The 27,144-nt window shown below is 40.2% G+C and overlaps 1 protein-coding gene across 1 annotated transcript; it reads left to right on the plus strand.

Moving 5' to 3' along the window:
• Positions 1-189: 189 nt before the first annotated feature.
• ddx55 (DEAD (Asp-Glu-Ala-Asp) box polypeptide 55) lies at positions 190-26,442 on the plus strand. The gene is made up of 14 exons (XM_056467244.1): positions 190-362; positions 439-489; positions 575-661; positions 2,556-2,647; positions 2,732-2,794; positions 5,221-5,370; positions 6,869-7,058; positions 10,345-10,427; positions 17,639-17,770; positions 17,874-17,966; positions 19,987-20,101; positions 21,865-22,033; positions 23,920-24,206; positions 25,891-26,442. The coding sequence occupies exons 1-14, from the start codon at positions 255-257 to the stop codon at positions 26,050-26,052; spliced, it is 1,782 nt and encodes a 593-aa protein (XP_056323219.1). The 5' UTR covers positions 190-254; the 3' UTR covers positions 26,053-26,442.
• Positions 26,443-27,144: the final 702 nt, after the last annotated feature.

Raw genomic sequence — 27,144 nt, forward strand, 5'->3', positions numbered from 1 at the left:
AACACCATTTACATTTGTAGATCTGAATGCGACGATTTAAACTGGTAAATAAAGGTATCTAATGCTATAAACATTGATGAATGTGACGTAAAATTCAATGCAAGATCAATGATATCCACAAGCGAGCTACGGAGATTGACTGAGGTAAGGCGGAACGTTAGTACTGGCCATTTGTTTCCTTTTCGGAGCATATTTCCTGCAGCGCACAGACTCTCCCCATGTGTTTACTTTTGTGGATTAAATTGATCTAAACTATGGAAAACATTACCGATGGAAAATGGGGGAGCCTGCCTGTGAAATTACATGACAGCATATTACAGACTCTTAAAGAGCTGGAATTTATATATATGACTCCCGTTCAGGTAGTTGAATACTGTCGCATGTTTCTTACATATTATCTAAGGTACAGTTTGCTAACCCCGCTGTCTTTCATTTCAGTCTGCCTGCATTCCTCTTTTTATGAGTAATAAAGATGTGGCTGCTGAGGCGGTGAGTATGTACTTTCATCATAATGCGTGAAAGCTGCCTTGAGAATGTGTTATAGATATGTAATATTCATTAATTGTCATTTCAGGTGACTGGCAGTGGGAAAACTCTTGCTTTTGTAATCCCAGCATTACAAATTCTTCTAAAGCGAGAAGAGAAGTTAAAAAAGATGCAGGTGTGTACACTTTTGAGCCTATTTATACAAGCCCAAAATCAAGAAAAAGGTTGGCACAGTATGGAAAACGGAAATAGAAAAAGAAAGTAGTGATTTTTCTAAATTTACTTCATTGTAGACAATACAACAAACATTATTTAATGTGTTCCTCATCATTTTTATAGTTTTATTTAATAAACATGTATTACAATTTTGGTTCTTGCATTTCTAAAAACACTTAACACTTAAAAGACGTTTAGGGACTGAAGACAGCAACTGATGAAGTGTACGGTACGAGTCTTCGTTGTCTTTTTTTGCGCTTTAAAATAGTCTACACATTCTCTATCGGGGACAGGTTGGGACTGCAGACAGGCCAGTGAAGTACCTAAATCATCTTCCTCTGCAGCCAGGACTTTGTAGCTGGTTTTGCATTGCTTTGTTGAAATGTGAATGGGAGTCCCTGGAAAAGAAGGCAGCATATTGCGCTCCAAAATCTTTATGTATTTTTCAACAATAGTGCTTGTTGTATCGTCTGCAATGAAGTATAAGTCAAAGTAAATTTAGAAATCACTACTTTCTTTTTTTATTTGCGTCTTTGTCTTAATATGCCCCAAAATTTAATATGTAAAATGTTTCAGCATACCAAAAAGTTTTAGTATGGTTTGTTTATGCAAGTGTGGTGTTAATCGACAAGAGAAGGCACCAATAAAGGTCCATACACCATATTAATCAATATTAATATATTAATTAATATTGTTTATTGCTGGTATACACAGCTGATGTCAATTATCACAATAATAGTCCAAATTCATGAATCAGACTCATGAACGTTGTTAATCGAATACAACAAAACTGCATAAAAGGCTTACAATGCGAAATAAAGATGAGTAATACGGATTACATGAGTAAAAGACAGATAATGAAACTCCAAGCAATTTGATATAAGTATATACAACCTCAGAGACGTGCTATCATTTTCCTCTTCAAAGACTGGGGCGCCAATTGCAGTCACATTGGAAAACTACCACTTGTGTCAGAGAATGCCGGGTGATGTGCACTTATCCCACAGCTGAGCTTCCAATGTTTCTGCAAGAAACCCTCACCTTTATTGTCAAATGGGTGCTGCCCAAAGGTCGGCCTATTAGGTAGCTGAGTGAATGCCCACATCAGGCCCACCTTCTCTCTCAGCTAGGTGCACGTTATTTCTGATTGCAAAGCACCAATTTGAGCTTTGTACAGTCAGCATGATTATCAGATATTCTACTTCCTGAGTTTTGGAGAAAGTTAACCTTAGGTCCTGAGACCCTTCTCTGGTCATTTGGTCATGCTTGAGGGTCAATATTTTACCTCCTGAAATTTGGAGAAAGGTGTGAAGTTAAACTTTAGGTCATGAGACCCTTATCGGTTTATTTGGTCGTTCATTGTGCGCAACAAGAGAAAAACAATAAAATAATCCATTTCTTACAGTCTTCCATACTGTTGCAACTTCGTCTGATTTGGAGTTGTACATCATTACTCTGTTTTCTTTCTGTGTGTGGGAGTGTAGTTCTTCCTTATGTGTAAATAAAGTTTTAAAGTGATAGTTCGCCTCAAAATATTATAATTTTTGGCATAGTTTGCTCACTTTTAACTTGTTTTAAACCTTTATGAGTTTCTTTTTTCTGCTGAACACAAAAGAAGATACTTTTAAAGAAAGCTGAAAACGTGTAATCATTTACTTCTATAGTAGGAAAACCAAATACTCTGGAAGTCATTTTCCAACATTCTTCAAAACATCTTCTTTTGTGTTGAATAGAAGAATGAAACTCATTTAGGTTTTTAGAAAGAGTCAAGGTTGAATAAATGACCAAATTTAGATTTTTTTCGGGAGGGGTGAATTATCCCTTTAACTATAATTTTTAAAATGCATTTTTAGGTCGGAGCATTGATCATAACGCCCACCCGTGAGCTGGCAATGCAAATCAGCGAAGTGATGGGCCGTTTTCTGCAGGGATTCCCTCAGTTTACGTGAGATAAAACTATCGACTGTACAAATATTCTTACAAAGCTTATTAGAAGTGTAAATCTTACAAAAAGTGTGTTTGTTTTTAGACAGATCCTTTTAATTGGCGGAAGCAACCCTATTGAGGATGTGGAGAAGTTGAAGACTCTGGGGTGAGCACTTGCACTACACATGTGCCGATATTCAATACATTGTGATAATGAACACACAATATTGATATCGCTTCTATTATTGAAACTTTTAGGGTGCTTTTTAAGAATATTCACATTGTATTTGCAGTGGTGTTTGCAACATCGCCTGTAGACTTGTTTATCCTAATACTTTAACCAGTTTAACTATGCGGTACCAGGTCCGTGACGTCATCAACTTCCGCTTTAAGATTTAAAGGGCTAGCATTGCACCAGACCCCCTTAAGTGGTTTCGTTTGAAAGTGTAGAATCTATATTTTATGCACATATGCAACACTTTGGTTTTTATTCCACTGTACAAGTTATTTACACTTAAATACACAGTATTTTGGATACTCGAGCTGGGTATTGATCATTGATTCATTTTCATATTTTTCATATGATTCATATATGACACATGTACAAGTTATATCTCAAATAAAAGCTCTTGCCGGTGCTCATACGGTTCTAGCATTCCTTTTACTGAATTATATTCTCATATCAAACGGTTGTCGAATGAATCGCGGTGTTTCCATGGCGCAGAAGTGAAAACAATACATTTATGATCAATACGCAGCCCCAGATAGCACAGACAGCTGTCATCTCTTACCTTATGCTGTGCGCTTCAGGGCCATTTCTCCTCTGTTTTTGAGGTGATGTGCATAAGTAATCCTTTTATATGTCTGACGTGGCCCAAACACAGTGAATTATGTTTGATCAAACAAAAGAACAGTGAAATATGAAAACAATGATCGATCCCTGACCTCTCATCAGTTGGAATACATCAACTTTTGCATAGATTATGGTAGAGACATTTGTCTTTTTCCTATGATTACAGACATGTGCAGGAACCACCAAAATTAATTACAGCAAGCTAGACCACACAGAACCTAAAAGGTCCACTTTAAAATTTGAGTTTATAAAAAAAAAATACAAAAAGCGCCTCTTTTTTAGGTGTTTATTATAACACAGATAACATACACAGTTATTTTAAACACTTTCAATAGTCTTTTATGAAAGTTCAAAGGGTTTTCTTTAAAATGATACCAAATTTTTGCATTTACACCTCTGCATGTGGATTTGGAAAGCTTTTAAATGTCAATAGGTAAAATCCAGGCGGAAATCCCAAAATAGCATTAGAGTTTAACTGGTTAAATATTATTATTTTAATATGTCAATGCTGAAATATTGATAGAAAATTCTGTCAGTATTTAAAGGGCTGTTGTACATAAACACTGTGCAATAACACACCAAAAGTTAGCAGTAGTTAATTTAATGTAACTTACGATGAAAACCATAAAAGTTTTTATTAACTTTAAGTATGGCTGAGCGATACAGAAATAAAAAAGATATCTTGATATTGTCAACATTTTTCAGATATTCGATATGCATCTCGATATGTATCTCGATATGTTTGCATTTGCTTTTAAACAACTGAATATGTGAATAGAACAGTACCAAAAAGGTTGGGACAAGACGCACAGCTGAACGCTATTGGTTTACAGAGAATTGTCACTTAACCTTCTCATCTTCTTGTGACGAACAGCCACATGACAAGAAGAAAACCGTAATCTGCTGTTTGTCCTCGATTGTTCTTCCCGAGGCTGTCTAAACGCATGTGGAAATAGCGAGTGGTTTCGCTTTCTCTATTTTGACGCTTGCCGTGCATCTATTTGAAATGACGAACTTGAACTCATGATGATAGCTTACATGATTAGGTTGAAGTGCTTCTCACATGCAGGTAGAAAGGGACCGACGCATTAGTCAATCGTAAAAAAAGCGTTTTAGTAATATTCGTGCCACAGGATGTCTATTTGAGTCTTTGCATAGACTTACCATGTAAATGACTCGCGCTTGAAACTTCATTCGCGTCTGGTGTGAACGCACCATTACAATCACTCCATATTTCCAAAAAAAACCCACTGCAATTTTGAAGTGTGCCTCACACAGGTCAGTGGGCTTGACAAACCACCTGTAAAAACACTCTTCTCTCTATTAAAAAAACAATCTCCTTCCTTACTTTAGCACTTAATTGTCTGAGCACTAGCAGTTCCTTTGTACAGTTTGCACTTCTTTTGTGTATTGCCCCTTCTTGCTGAATGCCCATAGCCACCTCGAGTTACCAATTGTACTTCATAAGCATTTTGCAGTTTAATTTGGTTGTCGCATTTGTTTACTGTCAATATGTATATATAATAAAACAGGACACTTAATGTTTTTGGTTATTATACCTGTTAAAGTAATCTTTTAGGTTAACGTCATGATGATAACCTTTAACATGATAAAAGCTTCAGCATTTATGTTCGCAACAAGAACATTTTATGTTGTCATTAGTCTAACTTTCACTCCTTTTTTCTATCATCTTAACATAAATAAGGAATAATAAATACAATGCTTTGTGCTCTTCATAGAGCCAACATCATAATTGCGACTCCTGGGCGATTGGAGGACATGTTCAGGAGGAAGGCTGATGGACTTGATTTGGCCACGGCTGTGAAGTCTCTGGATGTTCTAGTCCTGGATGAGGCTGACAGATTGTTGGACATGGGCTTTGAAGCCAGGTGATGTTCCACTACACTGATAGGGGTGGAAGAAAAAAAAATCACGATTCTTTTTCTTAACGAGACAACACTACCTGACAAGTCTAGTTGCCTATCCAAGTTTTAGAAACAACAAATAATAACTGGACTTCTAGTTGATCATTTGCTATCAGAAGTGGCTTATATGAAAGGCAAAGGCCTCTAGATTACGCTTACTTTACCACAATAAAATATGATCATGCCTTGATTTTTAATGATTTAATTAGGACAGTAAGGTTTGACTTTGCTTAAACAAAAATCTTGTCACTGAACAGAAATAATGTCCAGTATAGAATATTAAGTCATGCTCTGCAATAACTCAAATCACTGATTAATAAAGTCATCTGGAATGGCAAAGAAAGTGTTCTTGCAGGACTCCCAGAGTTCATCAAGATTCTTTGGATTCATCTTCAATGCCTCCTCCTTCATCTTACCCCAGACATGCTCAATAATGTTCATGTCGAGTGACTCGGCTGGCCAATCCTGGAGCATGAATTTGCCCTCTCCTGTGGTTTGTAATGTAATGGGCAGCACAAATGTCTCGATACCTCAGGCTGTTGATGTTGCCATCCACTCTGCAGATCGCTTGAAAGCCCCCATACTGAATGTAACCCCAAACCATGATTTTTCCTTCATCTTGTTCATCCTGAATAATTATTTAATAAAAATAAATGGTTTTTAATATGACTACTGTTATACAGAGCTTCCATTGATTAAACAAAAGCATAGAAACTCTAATTCTGGTTAAAATGTAAAGTTGTTGTCGTCGCCAAGAGCCTAGTGGTTAGTGTGTCGACACATAGCACCAAGGTGCTCAAGGCGACCCGAGTTCGATTCCCGGCTCAAGGTCCTTTGCCGACTCTTCCCCTATCTCTGCTCCCCATACTTTCCTGTCTGTAAATCTCCACTGTCCTATCACAATAAAGGATAAAAACCCATAAAAATTATTTTTTTTAAAATGTAGTTGTAAATGTAAAAAAAAAGATGAAAATGGACAGAGGAAGAAATGGGGAAAATATAAGGTCAGAATTGTTTTGGAATCGGATTGTGACCCTCAGAAGTACCTAAAGAGTCGAATCCTAGTCTTTAAATCATTGGACTGTTGAACATCTTTTAGAAAACACCAAATATAATTATCAGTAATGTTCAGCAGTAGGCCGGCATGATACTGGGAAAATATGTGTTTTATATATGAGAAAAATTTAAATGTTGCGATTAACAATATTTCTTACGATGTAACTTTAAAAAACACTATTTAGTGTTCGTTTTTTCTATGAAAGTCAATGGTTACAGGTTTACAGCATTTTTCAAATTATCTTCTTTTTGTTCAACCGAAGAAAGAAAGTAAAATGAGTTTGGGACATTTAAAGAGAGAGTAAATGATGACTGAATAACGAGTGCGACCTCAAAATGAAATATTCCCGTGTGTAGGAATACAATGACAATATTTTAACAGATTATTTTTGATGTGCCTCTGCAGTTTAAACACTATTCTGGGGTATTTACCCAAGCAGCGGCGCACAGGGCTTTTCTCCGCCACTCAGACGCAGGAGCTGGAGAAGCTGGTGAGAGCCGGTCTCAGAAACCCTGTGCGAATCACAGTGAAGGAGAAAGGGGTCGCGGCTTCCAGTGTGCAGAAAACCCCTGCCAAACTCAGCAACTACTACACTGTGAGTCATTTCTAATCATCATTAAATCAGAACCGCTGTGTTAATTATGGCATGGAATTATGGCTGGGCTATTTGGCCTAAAATCAAAATCTCGATTAATTAAACATTTTAACTCGCTCATAGTCCACTGACAGTAAATATGCTCACATATTACAAGTGAGAGATTTGTAAATAAAGGGTGCATTGCTTGATTTTACGTTCATTCATTCATTTTCTTTTCGGCTTAGTCTCTTAATTAATCTGGGGTCACCACAGCGGAATGAACCGCCAACTTATCCCACACGTTTTACGCAGCGGATGCCCTTCCAGCTGCAAACCATCTTTGGAAAACATCCATACACACTCATTCACACTCATACACTACGGATAATTTAGCCTACCCAATTCACTTATACCGCATGTCTTTGGATTATGGGGGAAACCGGAGCACCCGGAGAAAACCCACGAGAACGAAGAGAGAATATGCAAACTCCACACAGAAACACCAACTGACCCAGCCGAGGCTCGAACCAGCGACCTTCTTGCTGGGAGGCGACAGCACTACCTACTGCGCCACCGCGTCGCCTTATTTTATGTTGAACAACTGAAATTAAAACACGCTGCCTAAACCAACAGTCATTCATTCATTCATTCATTCATTTTCTTTTCGGCTTAGTCCCTTTATTAATCCGGGGTCACCACAGCGGAATGAACCGCCAACTTAACCAGCACATGTTTTACGCAGCGGATGCCCTTCCAGCTGCAACCCATCACTGGGAAACATCCATACACACTCATTCACACTCATGCACTACGGACAATTTAGCCTACCTAATTCACCTGTACCACATGTCTTTGGACTTGTGGGAAAAACTGACGCCAACTGACCTAGCCGAGGCTCGAACCAGCGACCTTCTTGCTGTGAGGCGACAGCACTACCTACTGCGCCACCGCGTCACCTGATTTTATGTTGAACAACTGAAATGAAAACACACTACCTACACCAACAGTCACTGATTTCTTAAGTGAAAATAAATAAATAACTTGCACTTTTAATAACAAACTTAATAATTTTCCATGTTTTTCATATTAAAAGTAGAAAATAGGCAGTATCTCTTCTAAATAAAATAATTTTGCATATCCTGTAAATAATAATATAAACAATGCATTTCTTGCATTTTTCTGTAAACAAATATGTAAATAATGTAAATAATAATTTTATTGTAATGGAAAATATGCCGTCTCAAGGCAACTCTGGTGCAGCTTTCAATTATCATCAATTAAGTGCAAATTAAGGCACTAAAGTAAGGGTCCATCGTCTTACTTGATCAGAAATCAGATGTGGCTGCAAAGTGTGGTTACGTGACCACACGCGGTAGGGAATGTAATTTAAAAATTGACCCGGAAAAATTAGATCGATTATGCTTTTCAATTAATCGCCCAGCCCTACATGGAATTAGTATTAACCGCTGTTGTGATCTCAAAAGCGAAATGAGGATTCACTATTGAGAACTTGCCATTGCTGCAGTTTCCGATCTACAGGTGTGAAAGCACCCTTATATGCATTTTTAGGTGATTTTGATACATGAATTCAAAGACAAATCTAAACAAAGCATGCATATTGAAGTACAGGAATCAGCATAACAGTACTAATTAAAAATAAAATTTTTTCTTCCAGAGAAAGTCTTATTTGTTTTATTTTGGCTAGAATAAAAGCAGTTTTTAATTGTTTAAAAAACATTTTAAGGTCAATATTATTATCTCTCTTAAGCAATATTTGTTTTCAGACGTCTACAGAACAAAAAATCACTGTTACACAATGACTTGCCTAATTACCATGGCTTGCCTAAATGTCACTTTAAGCTGAATCTTGAAGAATATCTAATAAATATTACGTACTGTCATCATGGCAAAGATAAAATAAATCATTTATTAGAAATGAGTTATTAAATCAATCATGTTTAGAAATGTCTTGGAAAAAATCTTCTTTCTGTTTTGACTTGAACTGTACATAAAGGTGCGGTAGGTGATTTGCCTAAATGCTAACCAGTTAGCATAATATCTTTCGAATACAATCCCTCCCCTGTCGTCCAAAGCCATACCTTCTGAACTTGCGAACACACACATTAAAGATGATAGAGAGAGACACTAGATCATGTCATTCGCAGGGCCAGACGGAATCTGCGGAGGTTTTTTTGCTATTTCTGCGGAGAATTTTGGTAAAAATCTGCGGATTTCTGCAGAATTATTTTGGGAGTATTGGGAATTAGTTTAAATTGCAAATCCAATTAGATTCACTTCATTTGGTAAACTAAGCAAGTCTCTCATATAATATGTCTACTAAAAGACAGAAAATATTACTGTACAAACTGCATTGTACATAGATCAGATTTTTTCATAGATATTTTTCATATTAGTCAATAATATAACTGTAATTAATAAAAAAACTGAATAAATTTAGATTTACACACATTTACTCCAGTAAATACACAGAATTAATGATGGGCCAAAAATCTGCGGGAAAATGATTTCGTGTGGTCCTAGGCGGCAGTTAAAAATGTCATAGTACTTTTTAATACTACATTTGTCAATGAAAAACTGTACTATATCTAGCACGTTTACAGTTATGCAGTTAGCAAGCAAAACTTGTCATCACTCTCTCATCAGTCTCACTCATCAGTCTCACTCTCTCATGCGCTTTGTCCTAAAGCCTCTACTGTATGCTTAGTGGTTGGCCAGCGGCGGGCAGGAATTACACTTATTACTAAGCCATACTAACATGCTATTTCAGAGCGAATATAGCAATGGTGGCATCCTTCCTCCAGCGTGCAAAAGTAACTCTGATATTGATTCAGGATTTTAAAAAGTTTTGATTCAGCATTTGTTTTTAGCGCTGTCCACGTGAGCGCACATCAGCGGATCTACGTGAACGAATGCGCAGTTGTTCAAATCTACATTTGCTGACAGACAGTTTGGGCTGCTTAACAGAATTATGGGAATTATCGGTTCGACAATATTTAATTGGATGAACATTTTTAAGTCTTATGCGTCACCCAGAATATAAAAATACATATACATACATTTAGATCTTTAATCAGTACTATTGGAATGTGAAGAGACTTTCAACCAGCATAACAAAAGATCTTTCTGAAGACAATCACCTATGGCAGCTTTAACCATAATACTGACCCAAAAACATAACCATTGGAGATAGGTATACTGTTTAATGCATGCTTCTCGTCTCCTTATCACTATAATCCTCCAGTTAGTCTGTTGTTTACCTTTGCTTTTTCTTCATTATGTGCAGATGTGTCGAGCAGAGGAGAAGTTCAACACTTTGGTGGCCTTTCTCAGGCAGCACAAACATGAGAAACAGCTGGTTTTCTTCAGGTGTGTTAAAATGAATCTGCCACACACACTTAATAATGATTTTGTTGTTTTTAATGTCTTCTATGCTCATTAGCCGCATTTCCACTATCGGGCCAGTGCGAGCCAGGGCTTTAATCGGGCCAGGCCGGGCCAATAGCCCGGGAGGTTGAGAAATGAGGCCAAAATCATGTCGCGTTTCCACTGTCGGGCTAGTTGCTCGCAGCGCGTCACGCAAACACCGCCCCCAGAACGTCCCCCGAATCAAACGTCACACAACCCGTCACACAACCCGCCCACTTCAGCGGGAACAAAAAACTCAAATTATAACCACAAACACAACCTGGCATCACTACGAGAGCTGGAAGATGGAGAACACCGAAGCGATTGCTTTTTTATTGTTTGTGGTCTGTTGGTGTAAGGCCAGACAGCGATCCCTGAATAAGAACATTCGAGTTCGGCGGCATTTAACGCCGTCTATTTGCCTCTGAACATTTTCCTCGGCCCAAATGTTCAGAAGAGCCCTGGTGTCCTCAAGTGACCAGTACTGTCTGCTATCCATTTTTTCTTCTTCTTAGTGAGTTGATCAAGGGCGATAGCAAAACAAATGTAAGGGAAGAAAGCATCTTGTGTCCTCTTTACCTGACAGGAAAACTCCGCCTTTGTACCTAACCCCGCCCCGAAGCCCCAGTTGGCCCTCCTTGGCCCAAGGTATTCGGCGGGCCGAAAAAGGCCGGACGCTGGCCCCAAGGAAGCCCCGCTTTGGCCCGATTACGCCCCGGAAGTGATAGTGGAAACGCGACTGGCCCTGGCTCGCCCTGGCTCGCTCGCATTAGGCGCGATAGTGGAAACGCGGCTATTAAAAGCTGCATTTATTTAATCAATCAAAAACGGTTAAATGTAATTAGCATATATTTTTGGAATAAATATATTATTTTACATTTATTTCTGTAACGTCATTTGAATCATGTCACACGGAACTTGAGGAATATTTCTAATTTGCTGATTTCCTGTTCAAGAGAAATTATAAATGTCATAAGCGGCGCCTCTTCATTTTTTGTGACTGTCACGGATTGGTCAGGCTCTCACGATCCCCACTCACGAAGATCACCATCACCTGACTTCTAATGAGCACACAGCTGCATCACATTCACGAGCACCAGATAAAAGCACAGCACTCCAGTCGCTCATTGTCCGGGCTCGTCTCGACGAAAGCGGACAACTGAGCGACCACTCAGCGTAGTCATCCTCAGCTAAACAAACGATTTACTTACCTGTTCTCTTTGTATTCCTCCCTAGTCTTCCTGGTCCTCCCGTATCGTCCTGTCTTCCAGTCCTTCCAAGTCTGTGTCATCCTCTGTCAGCTGTATCTGGTGTGTGCTGTCCATCCTCGTGTATTCCTGTTACCCAGCCACGGAGGAGAAGACCCCAACATCATTCCTGATCCTCCTGGCTATCCTTCATGTGCTCCTTGTTGTCATTCAATAAACACCCTAACGTTTCCTTACCTCTGTCTCCTGTCCGCTTCATAACAGAAGCCCGGACCCCTAACGACGACAACATGAGCACCCCCGATCACTTTCAAGAGCTGGTGGACCAGTTGAAGCGGATTCTACAGCCACCAGCTCCACTTTCCAACGCACCACCAGCACCGAGCACTTCCGCCTCCACAGTTTCTTCTTCGGCCCTTCCTTCCAGTCCCATGGCCCGACCAGCGCCCTACTCAGGCGGAGCGGGGGAGTGCAATGGTTTTCTGTTACAATGTTCCCTCATATTCGAAATGCAACCTTCTCTATATCCCACAGATAAGTCAAAGATCGCCTACATCGTATCTCTACTCTCTGGACCTGCACTTAAATGGGCTGAGACGATCTGGAACCAAGCCGGGCCGGTCATGAATTCCATCACTACCTTCACGGAGTATTTCAAAGAGGTGTTTGGACGTTCTGATGGGGAAGTAGCCGCTGGAGAGCAGCTGTATCATCTAAAGCAAGGTACTCTATCTACACAGGAATATGCTCTCCGGTTTCGCACTCTAGCAGCTGCAAGTGGATGGAATGAGAGATCGTTGTTGACCACGTACCGGCTCGGCTTGGAACCCACTCTCCGAATCCAACTGGCCACATTAGATGATACAATGGGTCTGGAGAGATTCATCCAACATTCTCTCCGATGTTCCGATCGTCTTCGTTCCTATCAACAGGACACCATCACCCCCTCGTCTGCACTCCTCCAATCGCCTGAGTCAACAGCCTCTCCAGAACCAGAACCCATGATAATAGAGTCTGGAAGACTGACATCAGCGGAACGACAGAGGAGGCTGACCCGGGGTCTGTGTCTATACTGCGGTGTCAGTGGACACACCCGTATGGAGTGTCCCCTTCGTCCCATTCGGACTTCAGTGAGTGTATTCAGTACGAATATTGAACAATGTAAACCACTTACTACCACCGTACAAATAACTACTGCCTCTATTTCTCTCCTTGTCACAGCCCTCATCGACTCCGGGTCAGCAGGGAACTTCATCTCCCAATCCCTCTGTCGTCAACTCCACCTCCGTACTGAGGCGTCCTCGCATATATACCAGATACAACCGATAACCCAGTGCACTCGATCTTCGACCCGTATCCATCGACAATGCGAAGACATCCTTCTTCAAGTGGGGGTGTTACATCAAGAGAGGATTCAATTTCTGGTTCTGGAGGGTGCAAATATGGACATCATTCTAGGGCGCCCGTGGCTGGTGAAGCACGATCCCATCATCTCTTGGGGCACAGGAGAGATAAAGAAATGGGGATCTGGATGTACACCTGCCTGTTTTCCAAATCTCCCTCTTCAAGGTCGGAACCCCATTTCTTTGTTTGCAACATCGGTCGAGAGCCCTCCTGAGAAGCAGTCTATCCACATTCCTAAGGAGTACAGCTCCTTTCATGATGTCTTCTGCCCCAAGAGAGCTTCCCAGCTACCGCCGCATCGGCCATGGGACTGCGCGATCGACCTAGTTCCAGATGCCCAGTTGCCAAGAGGTAGGATCTACCCGCTCTCGCTTCCAGAGAATCAGGCAATGGAAGATTACATAAGGGAGGCTCTGAGTCAGGGGTACATACGTCACTCAAAATCACCAGCCGCCTCAAGCTTCTTCTTTGTGGCCAAGAAGGACGGAGGGCTGCGTCCATGCATCGACTACAGGGTCCTAAATAACGGTACAGTAAAATACCGATATCCCCTTCCTCTGGTACCAGCCGCTTTGGAACAGCTCCGAGAAGCTAAAGTCTTCACTAAATTGGACCTCCGCAGCGCGTATAATCTGATAAGAATACGTGAGGGGGACCAATGGAAGACAGCATTCGTGACCCCTACTGGCCACTATGAATATGAGGTCATGCCTTACGGTCTGGTCAACGCCCCCTCCGTATTCCAAAACTTCATTCATGAAGTCCTCCGGGAGTTTCTTCACCACTGTGTAATAGTGTACATAGATGACATCCTCATTTACTCCCGGAGTGAGGCCGAACATCGCCAACACGTTGCGGAGGTCCTATACACATTGAGAGAACATCACCTCTACCTCAAAGCGGAGAAATGCTCATTCCACCAGAAGTCGATTCATTTCCTGGGATACATCATTGACCAAACCGGTATACGTATGGATGGGAAGAAAATTGAGGCTGTTCTATCCTGGTCAGAACCCACTTCCATTAAGGAGCTCCAGAGGTTTCTTGGGTTTGCTAACTTTTATAGACGATTTATCAAGGACTACAGCAGGATTACATCACCTCTCACTAATCTCCTCAAGGGTAAACCCAAAGGACTGGAGTGGACCAAAGAAGCAGCCGCAGCCTTCCGCCTTCTTAAGAAGGAGTTCACAAGGGCCCCACTCCTGACTCATCCTGACCCAAATCTTCCTTTCGTGGTGGAAGTGGACGCATCCACCACCGGCGTCGGGGCAGTATTATCTCAACATCATGATACACCGCCCCGACTGCATCCCTGTGCCTATTTCTCTCGGAAGTTGAGCCCGGCGGAGCAGAATTACAGCATAGGAGACAGGGAGCTTCTAGCAATCAAGCTAGCCTTGGAGGAGTGGCGTCACTGGTTGGAGGGAGCCAAACATCCGTTCCAGGTGATCACAGATCACAAAAACCTCCAGTACATCAAAGAGGCCAAGAGACTATGTCCACGTCAAGCCAGATGGTCACTTTTCTTCTCACGTTTTGATTTCTCCATTTCCTATCGTCCAGGACCCAAGAATCTAAGAGCAGACGCTCTCTCTCGTTTACACGAGCATCACGATCATGAAGAACTCCCAACGAAGATTCTTCCCGAACACATCTCCATTTGTCCGATCACCTGGAACGCTCCTCCAGTCGTTGCCACTCCGGAAGCTCCTGCTCCGCCGGGATGCCCTCCTCATCGGCAGTTCATACCACCTGAACACCGGGTAGATCTGATCCACTCCTTACATACCTCGCTAGGCACTGGACATCCAGGGATCAACAATACTCTCTCGCTAGTATCCCAACGATTCTGGTGGCCAAACATGGCAAGGGATGTGAGGCAATATGTTCAGGGCTGTAAGGACTGTGCCCAATCCAAGAGCCCACGTCATCTACCCGCTGGAAAGCTCCATCCCTTGCCGATTCCGAACCGTCCCTGGTCACACCTAGGAGTGGACTTTATCACTGACCTCCCTTCGTCAGAAGGTAATACCTGTATTCTAGTCATAGTAGATAGATTCTCAAAGTTTGTCAAACTAATCCCTCTGAAAGGTCTTCCCACAGCCTTTGAAACTGCCGACAATATCTTTAATCAAGTCTTCAGGTCATTTGGTATTCCAGAAGATATTGTGTCGGACAGAGGTCCACAGTTCATCTCACGTCTATGGAAAGCCTTCTTCAAGCTCCTAGGTGTGGCCGTCAGCCTCTCTTCTGGATATCATCCCCAAACCAACGGGCAGACAGAGAGGAAGATTCAGGAGGTGGGACGGTTCCTGAGGACCTTCTGCAGTGGTCACCAGAACTCCTGGAGCCAGTATTTGGGCTGGGCAGAATATGCCCAAAATTCACTGCGGCAACCCTCCACCGGACTCACGCCATTCCAGTGCGTCCTGGGCTTCCAACCACCGCTCTTTCCCTGGGATGGCGAACCATCTGATGTCCCCGCAGTGGATCACTGGTTCCGGGAGAGCGAGAGAGTCTGGGACGAGGCTCATCAACATCTGCAGAGGGCAGTCCGTCGAAGCAAGGTAACCGCCGATAGGAGAAGGTCTGAAGAACCCAGATACACACCCGGACAAAAGGTGTGGCTATCCACCCGGGACATACGCATGCGACTGCCCTCTCGCAAGTTAAGTCCCCGATTTGTTGGTCCCTTCACCATCGTGGAACAGGTTAACCCCGTCACCTACAAACTACAATTACCCTCTCACTACCGTATTCACCCTACATTCCACGTATCACTCCTGAAACCCTATCACGATCCTGTTCTTCCCTCCACAGAGCCTGACCACGAAGAGGAACCCCCTCCTCCACTGCTCCTAGAAGAAGGAGCCGTCTACGCAGTGAAGGAGATCTTGCGTTCCCGACGTCGTGGTGGCCAGTTGGAGTACCTGGTGGACTGGGAAGGGTACGGCCCCGAAGAAAGGACATGGGTTCCCAGAGCTGATATTCTCGATCCTAGTCTCATGGTGGAGTTTCATGAGAGCCACCCTGAGTTCCCAGCGCCTAGAGGCAGAGGGAGACCACCACGGCGTCGGAGGTGTCGGCCCTCAGGAGCGGGCCCTGGGGAGGGGGGTACTGTCACGGATTGGTCAGGCTCTCACGATCCCCACTCACGAAGATCACCATCACCTGACTTCTAATGAGCACACAGCTGCATCACATTCACGAGCACCAGATAAAAGCACAGCACTCCAGTCGCTCATTGTCCGGGCTCGTCTCGACGAAAGCGGACAACTGAGCGACCACTCAGCGTAGTCATCCTCAGCTAAACAAACGATTTACTTACCTGTTCTCTTTGTATTCCTCCCTAGTCTTCCTGGTCCTCCCGTATCGTCCTGTCTTCCAGTCCTTCCAAGTCTGTGTCATCCTCTGTCAGCTGTATCTGGTGTGTGCTGTCCATCCTCGTGTATTCCTGTTACCCAGCCACGGAGGAGAAGACCCCAACATCATTCCTGATCCTCCTGGCTATCCTTCATGTGCTCCTTGTTGTCATTCAATAAACACCCTAACGTTTCCTTACCTCTGTCTCCTGTCCGCTTCATAACAGTGACGCATATTTTCAATATACTTTATCAATTAGGAATAACTATTCAGATTTATATTTTGTAGCATTATACATTTTGAAAGCAAAATTATTAATTGTATTGAATAGTAATTATATGTAAATTATATTAACCCTTGTGTATTGTTCAAATGGACTACCCTTTCATTATGTTCGTGGCTGTTTTTGCCCCATTGACTTCCATTATAATGACATTTTTTGATTGCAAAGCCATGACAGCATATAATCATGCATTCTTGATTGTTGATGATTTTCCCTGTTGATTAGATGGCGTCATGGCTCTGCAATCAAAAAAACATTATTATAATGGAAGCCAATGGGGCAAAAACAGCCACAAACATAACAAAAGGGTAGTCAATTCCAAAGCGTTTTCCCAAAATATGTGTCAAAATAAGATTTGTCACAAAATCATTCCATTTGCTGACATGTAGAGAAAATTGTAGCCAAGTTAATACTCAAAATCCCCCCAGAGTGGATGAAAACATCCCCAACAGCACACAAGGGTAACTTAATTTAATTATTACATTTTTCTTTTCTTTTTTTCAATTATTTTCCAGGAGTTGTTTGACAGAGGGAAGATTACAAGATATTTTTAGGCATAATAGTTTTAATAACTTATGCATAATAACTAGTTTCCATGATGAAACCGCCATGACAGTACATAATATTTTACTAGTGGAATTCAAAGACTTAACTAGATTAATTAGGTTACCTAGTCAAGTTAGTTTAATTAGGCAAATCAGTGGACAACAGTGGTTTGTTCTGAAGTTAATCAGAAAAAAAATCATTAAAATCATTAAAAAAAATGTTTACAAACTGCTTGTATTCTATCCAAAACAAATAAAAAAGCTATAAATTTCCTTGCTGTGTCAAACATCAAAACAAAAGGAATAAATACTGTACATGTCTGCTCAGATTAATGTTTTCTTGCTTGGGACTTCTTTAACCCACAGCACCTGTGCCTGTGTGGAGTATTTCGGAAAAGCCCTGGAAGTCCTGGTCAAGAACGTCAGCATCCACTGCATTCATGGGAAGATGAAGCATAAACGCAACAAGATCTTTGCAGATTTCAGGGCACTAAAGAGGTGAGGGCACAGCATCATTTAGTCTTTTTAGCTAGTTACAGAGGAAGTTATTTGAATATAATTTATATATGCATTATTATTGTTATTAAACAAATCCATACAGTGGGATCCTGGTGTGCACAGATGTCATGGCGAGAGGCATCGACATACCCGAAGTCAACTGGGTGCTTCAGTATGACCCGCCGAGCAGTGCAAGGTAACCACGACATTAGATTTGATGCAAAAAAAAGTTAACATTTTATTTAAAAATCATAAAAATAAAGGTAACACTTTTCTTGAAGGGGTGTTCATAAGACTGTCATGACACCTTTATAATCATGACATGACACATCATGAATGTAAAGGACATTGTATGAATGTTTATGACAACTGACATTAGCTCAGTTATGTCATTTTAAATTCCAAGGTGACATTGTTTTGTGATCAATGTCTTTATGACAACTTGACATTAGCAAGACTACATAACTTGTCGTAAATCTGTCATTTAATTCTGTTGAAGTAGTAATGCTGTACTTGAAGGGGTGTTCATAAGACTGTCACGACACCTTTATAATCATGATATGACACATCATGAATGTAAAGGACATTGTATGAATGTTTATGACAACTGACATTAGCTCAGTTATGTCATTTTAAATGCTAATGTGACATTGTTTTGTGACCAATGTCTTTATGACAACTTGACATTACCAAGACTACATAACTTGTCATAAATCTGTCATTTAATTGTGTTGAAGCAGTAATGCTTTTCTTAAAGGAGTGTTCATAAGACTGTCATGACACCTTTACAATGATGACACGACACATCATGACTGAATGCGTGCTCAGTTATGTCATTTTAAATGCTAAGGTGATATTGTTTTGTGACAGATGTCTTTGACAACTTGACATTACCAAGACTACATAACTTGTCATAGATCTGTCATTAAATTGTGTTGAAGCAGTAATGCTTTACTTAAAGGGGTGTTCATAAGACTGTCATGACACCTTTATAGTGATGACATGACACCTCATAAATATGAAGGATATTGAATGATAACTGTTTTAAATGCAAAGGTGACATTGTGATCAATGTCTTTATGATAACTTGACATTACCAAGACTACATGTCATAAATCTGTCATTAAATTGTGTTGAAGCAGTAACGCTTTACCTGAAGGGGTGGTTATATGTCTGTCATGACACCTTAATAATCATGACATGACACATCATGAATGTAAAGGACATTGTATGAATGCTTATGACAACTGACATTAGCTCCGTTATGCTATTGTAAATGCTAAGGTGGCATTAGCTACGTTTCCATCGACCTATTTTTATGCGCATTTTGGATATGGGCATAAAAACCCAGTTGACGGAAACGCCAAGATGCGCATCAATTTTAAAATTGTGCATAACCAACTAAGTAGGATAAATTTTTATTTGATAAGAGAAGATGCGCATAAACTACGGAGGAAACACTTTTACCGAGCAAACTCTAGTATGCGCATTAAAAAAGGTCATGTGATTTTATTATGAGGTCATGTGATGATAAAAAATGTGTGTGAATGGACAAACCAGCAGGCTGAGCACACTGTAAAACATCTGAACTGTTGTTTTGGTCATTCTTTAACAGCGTAAGCATTTAGGTATTAGTGCTATTATATTATTAATGCCCTTTAGAACTGTCAAGAGCGTCTGTGTTTCGCGTCTCACGCCTTCAAACGCCACCGCGCGTTCACTGCGTGTCAAGATTGCCTTCTGAGGTGCAAGTCATTTATTAAATAAAGAAAAGATTACTCTGTCAAATTAATTTATAACAGCGTAATTAAAAATCAATAATAACATTTTATTGACAAATTCAATTTGTACAACTGTAGTGGAAGTCAAGAAAAATATTAATGATGCTGTTATAAAACTCATGACACTATTATAATGGCTTTATGACAATCATGTTTATGACAGATTTATGACAAGATATGTTGTTTTGGTAATGTCAAGTTGTCATGGCAAAGACAGCATCACCTTTGCGTTTAAAATGACATAACTGAGTAAATGGCATAAAATCTCATTCATATTCATGTGTCATGGCATGATTATAAAGGTTTCATGACATTCTTTTGAACACCCATTCAAATAGTGTTACCGCTTCAACACAATCATAAAGGTGACTTACTGTTTGAATGTCTTTTGCTTAATGAATGTAATGTAATCTAATGAAATTCTCCATGCATTAGCTCCTTTGTGCATCGCTGTGGACGAACTGCACGCATTGGGAACCAAGGAAATGCGCTTGTCTTTCTTCTGCCAATGGAAGAGTCATATGTCAATTTCTTGTCCATTAATCAAAAGGTAAATCAGAGAAAAACTTTCACATTTTCCAAACTTTCATATACAAACGTTCAGTGAAGATAAGCTACAGAATGAAAGGTGCCATAGAATGAAAATCTGGATATACCTAGGCATGGCTGAATAAGCTGAATAATAAGAGTCCAGTACATAGAAATTACACACTGTGAGCCTTAAACATCATTGTTTCCTTGTTCTCATGTAAATCCTGTAAGTGTAAAATCCTAAACACATCCTCTTACGCCTGATTCACACGGGGCATCAGTGCCAGTGCTTTCCATTGACTTTAAATGGCTGACGTCAAGCGTTGCCAAACTGAGTTGTGGATCCGTCTGCGCTGCTTTAGCGGCGTTGCTTGCTACAGAACTTAGGAATTTCTAAACTTTTCAAGGGCCAACGGAAGCGTCAAAAAAACTGAAAGAGTACTGCTGACAATACTAACTAACTTTGCCATCTGAAAAAACATAAACAAAGGACACTGATCACACACTCACCAAATCTGTGGAGACAGGACAATCAATACCAAGTGGAACCGCATCTTTTTTAAAAGGAGACGAGCGGCAAATCCAGATTTCACCATTTCCAGATGCGAAAAGCTCTCGGGTAAAAATATTCCTTACAAGCATATTTTTGTTGCATGTTAGCAGACCACTGTAATCCACACATGAGTCCAGCTGCGCTCTCATAGCAGGCAAATGAAAACAAAACCTTCGTTGCAGCACATTAATAAGAACAAATTTGCTCGAAATAACGCAAAATCAACCAATTTTTACTTTTTAGTGAAATATATGTGTCCTTTTTAGCAACTTGGGACATATATATGACTGTCAACATCTCAAAACATGTGTTTTGGTGTTTCGTGACACTGGTGCCATAAAATCAATCTGCTGTGTTGTGTCTTTAATATAACGTAATCACCCCAGGGGTTGCAATAAAATCAACCCAGGCTCATTCTGAGAACGTAGTCCCGGGGACGTTTCTGGAGACCGCGAAATACGTCCCGGGAGGTACGTATTTTTTGCAGTTTTTGTTTTCGCGAGTGCGCGAGAGGCCGCTTTGCGCGCTTTTTCCCAGCGCCGTTCTCGCGTAAACCCGTTGGAGGCCGCTGTCGAACGACCTTCCGCCTGTCTGCCTGGATGACAGAATGATTGACCGTGCGACCGGCCAATCGGCTGACCCACCCTCCTCCGTCCCTAAACCCAACCAACAACGATTCACAAAAGCCGTCCAGAAAAAGAAAAGCCCTCGTCTGATTTTTACCACGTTTTCGGATTTTGACCACATTCTCACCCTGTGACGAACTTGTTCGCTTCATTTTTTGGATTTTGTTTTTGTTTTCTTACCTGATTTCGTACGCATTGCCGTACGTACCCCCGGCTACGTATTTCGCAGTCTCCAGAAACGTCCACGGGACTACGTTCTCAGAATGAGCCTGGGTTGAATAAAATCCAAAGGCTGATGGCTTATGTTGTTTTGTTTTTTTAATGTAACTATTAACTATTCTTTTACCTCTGTAGGTTAAGGAGGAAATATGGTAATTGTAATAGTTTAATAAAATTAATTAGATTTTCGGACATCAAGCGAAAGCAGCCCACTTCTCTATGGCACTAAACAAAAAAACAAACAATATAAGAACATAATACCATTCAATGTATATCATTTGAGTTCATTTTGAGTAACTTCATACCCTATTTGTCTTAATATTCTCTTTTCTTATAATAAATGTTTGATTTTAAGGTGTTAAGTGCTTGTACTTTGTCTCTCAGTGTCCCCTTCAGTCGTTTTCTTCAGTAAAAGATGTGGTTGATGTTCTGCCGAAATTGAAGGCGATGGCTTTAGGCGACCGAGCGATGTTTGAGAAGGGCATGAGAGCCTTTGTGTCGTATGTGCAGGCGTACGCCAAACACGAGTGCAGTCTGATATTTCGCATTAAAGGTGAGTGGCTTTACTTGACTGAGGTGGCCGAGAGAGCTCAACCCGCTGCAAATTAAGAAAACGCATGCGAATAGACAAAACACCAGCAAATTTGGAGGCGGAAAGGTGGCTCTGTGGTTAGCACTGTCGCCTTACAGCAAAAAGGTCGCTGGTTCGAGCCCTGGCTGAGTCAGTTGGCATTTCTGTGTGGAATGTTTGCGTGTTCTCCCCGTGTTGGCTTATAGAATCAGAATCAGAATCAGAAAGAGCTTTATTGCCAGGTATGTTCACACATACTAGGAATTTGTTTTCGTGACAGAGCTTCTACAGTGCAACAGGATTACAGAGACAGGACAAAAAACAGATAATAAATATATTTTACAAAATAGAAGTAAGTAGTGAGTGCAAATATACAGATTGACAAGTGTATGTACATGTTTATTACTATATACAACGTTATATGTGCAGCTGTTATGTGCAAATTGGCATGTAAAGTGTGTTGTTAAATAAGTGTATATGTGTATAAAAGTGTATAGCAAGTAGTGATGTTGGTTTCGCAATTATTGTCATCAAGTGTTCATGAGATGGATTGCCTGAGGGAAGAAACTGTTTCTGTGTCGGGCTGTTCTGGTGCGCAGTGCTCTGTAGCGTCGACCAGAAGGTAAAAGTTCAAAGAGGTAGTGTGCTGGGTGTGAGGGGTCCAGAGTGATTTTGGCAGCCCTTCTGCTCGCTCTGGATAAGTACAGTTCTTGGGGAGTAGGAAGGGTTGTACCAGTGATTCGCTCAGCAGTCCGAACTATTCGACGTAGTCTTTGGAGGTCGTATTTAGTAGCTGAGCTAAACCAGACAGTTATTGATGTGCAGATGACTGATTTAATGATGGAGGTGTAGAACTGTTTCAGCAGCTCCTTTAGGAGGTTAAACTTCCTCAGCTGATGAAGAAAGTACAGCCTCTGTTGAGCTTTTTTGACAATGGAGTCAATGTGAGTGTCCCACTTCAGGTCCTGAGAGATGGTGGTGCCCAGGAACCTGAATGACTCCACTGCTGCCACAATGCTGTCCATGATGCTCAGTGGGGGGAGAGCAGGGGGGTTTCTCCTGAAGTCCACTATCATCTCCACTGTTTTGAGCGTGTTGAGCTCCAGGTTGTTGTGGCTACACCAGACAGCCAACTCCTGTCTGGTGTAGCCACTCCTATATTTTTTTGAATAAACTTAGTTGGCAGTAGTGTATGTGTGTGAGAGTGTATGGGTGTTTCCCAGTACTGTGTTGCGGCTGGAAGGGCATCCGCTGCATAAAACATATGCTGGAATAGTTGGCGGTTCATAACGCTGTGGCGACCCCTGATAAATAAGGGATTAAGCCGAGATAAAGCGAATAAATGAAACTAAGAAAACGTCTTGATGCATATGTTGCAAATCCTCACAATGCATACGCAAATAGAAAACTCACTGCAAATACTGACAACATGTGCATTTTCATTACAGGCTTTACATTATAAAGAGAAATAACAGATAAACCAAGACTGCAGTCCGGTCAACTTTCCTAACAGATAAACAGCTCTCAGTAATATTTCAGCATGCTTTCACTTTCATATTTGACATGGAACACACATTTACCAGTAGGAGTGACATACCGAGTGTTCGGTAGGAACAAGCATGTGACTTGTTTTAATTATTGTGGTGCGTTTAGAAACTTTGCCGTGCGAAAGCGAACCGCACCAAGAACGAAAATAAACATCGTAACAATTTTAATCCCTGTTTCAAAACAAGCAATCGATCTACATGTGTGATAAGCTCTCTTTCAGCTCTCTTTTAAGCTCTCTCGGCTACCCCACTTAACACATTTCATAAGATTCATAACTAACATTTCTCATCAAAATATCTTGATGATTTCTGTTTATACAGACCTAGATTTCGCTGCTCTGGCTCGTGGCTTTGGTCTTCTCCGATTACCCAAAATGCCTGAATTAAGAGGAAAGACCTTCCCAGACTTCAAAGCGGAGGCCATTGACACAGACACCATCCGCTTTAAAGATAAAAACAGGGAGAAGCAGAGACAAAAATGGCTAGTGGAGCAGAAAGAGAAAGAGCTGCCACTGAGGAAGAACTTCATCAAGAACAAAGCCTGGTCCAAGCAGAAGATCAAGAAGGATAGAAAGAAAAAGAGGGCTTCCAAAAGAAAGCTGGATGAGGTTTGTTACTTCTTATATTACTCCATCTCAGTTTTTTTACATTAAAATGAAAAGTACACACACTGGCTGTCAGAAATACTAATTAGTTCATTCAGCAAAATGATTATTATCAGTGCTGTATATCAGCTCGTAGTGTACTGTCGTAGCTGTCATACACTACCATACAAAAATAAATGCTTGTTTTCATTTTTTTTATTTATTCAATGAGAGTAAAACTATTATTATGTTGTTTTTTTTGTAAATATTTAATAAAATTGTATTATAAAGCATTTATAATTTCTTAAGGGGAATGTAACATGCTCACTTTACCCAATCTCATATTCTGATTCAGAAACTGAACATCTGGAGGTGTGCTGTGGGCAGAGCTACAGTCAAACTTTATCAAAACAGGATTAAAAACAGTACATTCAATTTGGGCAGGACAATATATATATATATATATATATATATATTATGATTATTTTTTAGGGTTTTTTTCACCTTTAATTTGGATAGGATAGTAGAGATTAAAGACAGGTAAGTATTGGGAGCAGAAAGAGGGGAAGGGTTGGCAAAGGACCTCGAGCCGGGAATCGAACTTGGGTCGGCGTGAGCACAATGGTGCTATATGTCGGCGCACTTAACCACTAGGCTATTGGCGCCGACAGGGCAGGACAATAATTTGATATCAATATATATGATGGTGATATTATTTTTAAACCCATTTCCGATATTTTGATATACATTTGCATATTATTTATTATTTATACAGTTGAAGTCAGAATTATTAGCCCACTGAATTATTAGCCCCTCTGTTTATTCCCCCCCCCCCCCCAATTTCTGTTTAACGGAGAGATTTTTTTTTCAACATACAGTTGAAGTCAGAATTATTAGCCCACCTGTGAATTGTTTTTTCTTTTTTTTTAAATATTTCCTAAATGATGTTTAACAGAGTAAGGAAATTTTCACAGTATGTCTGACAATATTTTTTCTTGTGGAGAAAGTTTTATTTGTTTTATTTTGGCTAGAATAAAAGCAGTTTTAAATTTTTTTTTAATCCATTTTAAGGTCAAAATTATTAGCCCCTTTATATATTTTTTGGACTATTTACAGAACAAACCATCGTTACAATTACTTGCCTAATTCCCCTAACCTGCCTAGTTAACCTAATTAACCTAGTTAAGCCTTTAAATGTCACTTTAAGCTGTATAAAAGTGTCTTGAAAAATATCTAGTCAATTATTATTTACTGTCATCATGGCAAAGATAAAATAAATCAGTGATTAGAAATGAGTTATTAAAACTATTATGTTTAGTAATGTGTAGAAATAAAATCTTCTCTCTGTTAAACAGAAATTGGGGAAAAAAATAAACAGGGGGGCTAATAATTCTGACTTCAACTGTATGTCTAAACATAATAGTTTTAATAACTCATTTCTTATCAAATTTTTAATGCAATATCACCCAGCCCTACATTTACATATATATATATATATATATATATATATATATATATATATATATATATATATATATATATATATATATATATATATATATATATATATATATATAATTTTTTTTTTTTTTTTTTTTTTTTTTTTTTTTAATCAAATGCATAATAACATAATTATTACAAACCCTTTTGACCGCAATTGTATACAAACCGGGGATACTCTCTAAAATCTCAATGCTAATCCTCACAGGATTCAGATGCTGCAGATGAAGACTTAAACGAGCTTATGAATGACACCCGTCTGCTGAAGAAACTGAAGAAAGGAAAAATCAGCCAGGAGGACTTCGACAAGCAAATGAGTTCATCGGACAAACACAAACCAGCAGGAACAGACATTTCTGATGGAGACTGAGAATGAAACGTCATGTCTGAGACTTCATGGTGTCATTTTACTTCCATATGCTGTATCAGCAGTGTTTCTTTCTGTTTGACTGTCTGTGTGATGTACGAAGTCAATGTGTTCATCACAAATGTGCTTTTGTATTAACAATATACAGTATTGTATACAGTAAGTCACTGTGCAAAAGTACGAATTTTTATCAGAAATGTATAGTGCTGTCAAATCATCTCTGCAGGACTGTGTGATTTATACTTTCTCATTAAGAATAATGTTGAGATAAATTGCATTGAAAATAAACCAAATGAAATATGACTCCCATTTAAATTCCCAGACGAAAGTGGTTTCATTTAACTCAAAAAAGTTCTGTATGTATGTGCAATTCATGAAATTCAGATACACAAATTCACTGAGTCATAGTATTTATATTCTACTCCTGGGTATATTAAATGCATTATGATCATGCTAAAAGGTAAAATGCATCTAAATAATTTCCTGTACAAAACACTTAAACTACATGACAAAAGTCTTGTCGCCTATCCAAGTTTTAGGAACAACAAATAATAAGTTGACTTCTAGTTGATCATTTGGTATCAGAAGTGGCCTATATGAATGGCAAAGGCCTCTAGATTACGCTTATTTGACCACAATAAAATATGATCATGCCTTGATTTTTAATGATTTCATTAGGACCGTATTAGGACACTGACTCAAATCACTGATTAATAAAGTCATCTGGAATGGCAAAGAAAGTGTTCCTGCAGGACTCCCAGAGTTCATCAAGATTCTTTGGATTCATCTTCAATGCCGCCTCCATCTTACCCCAGACATGCTCAATAATGTTCATGTCTGGTGACTGGGTTGGCCTATCCTGGAGCACCTTGACCTTCTTTGCTTTCAGTATCTTTGATGTGGAGGCTGAAGTATGAGGAGCGCTATCCTGCTTGAGAATTTGCCCTCTCCTGTGGTTTGTAATGTAATGAGCAGCACAAATGTCTTGATACCTCAGGCTGTTGATGTTGCCATCCACTCTGCAAATCTCTTGCAGGCCCCCATACAGAATGTAAACCCAAACCATGATTTTTCCTTCACCAAACTTGACTGATT

The sequence above is a fragment of the Danio aesculapii genome, chromosome 10 (assembly GCF_903798145.1).
Source record: "Danio aesculapii chromosome 10, fDanAes4.1, whole genome shotgun sequence".
Classification (NCBI taxonomy): domain Eukaryota; kingdom Metazoa; phylum Chordata; class Actinopteri; order Cypriniformes; family Danionidae; genus Danio; species Danio aesculapii.

What these genes read in the sequence shown, in the direction of transcription:
- ddx55 (XM_056467244.1), top strand. Translation starts at nt 255, where the DNA reads ATGGAAAACATTACCGATGGAAAATGGGGGAGCCTGCCTGTGAAATTA. An exon ending in AGAAGTTAAAAAAGATGCAG is followed by an intron (nt 662 to 2,555) that starts GTGTGTACACTT and finishes ATGCATTTTTAG; the next exon opens with GTCGGAGCATTGATCATAAC. An exon ending in GATTTCAGGGCACTAAAGAG is followed by an intron (nt 17,771 to 17,873) that starts GTGAGGGCACAG and finishes AAATCCATACAG; the next exon opens with TGGGATCCTGGTGTGCACAG.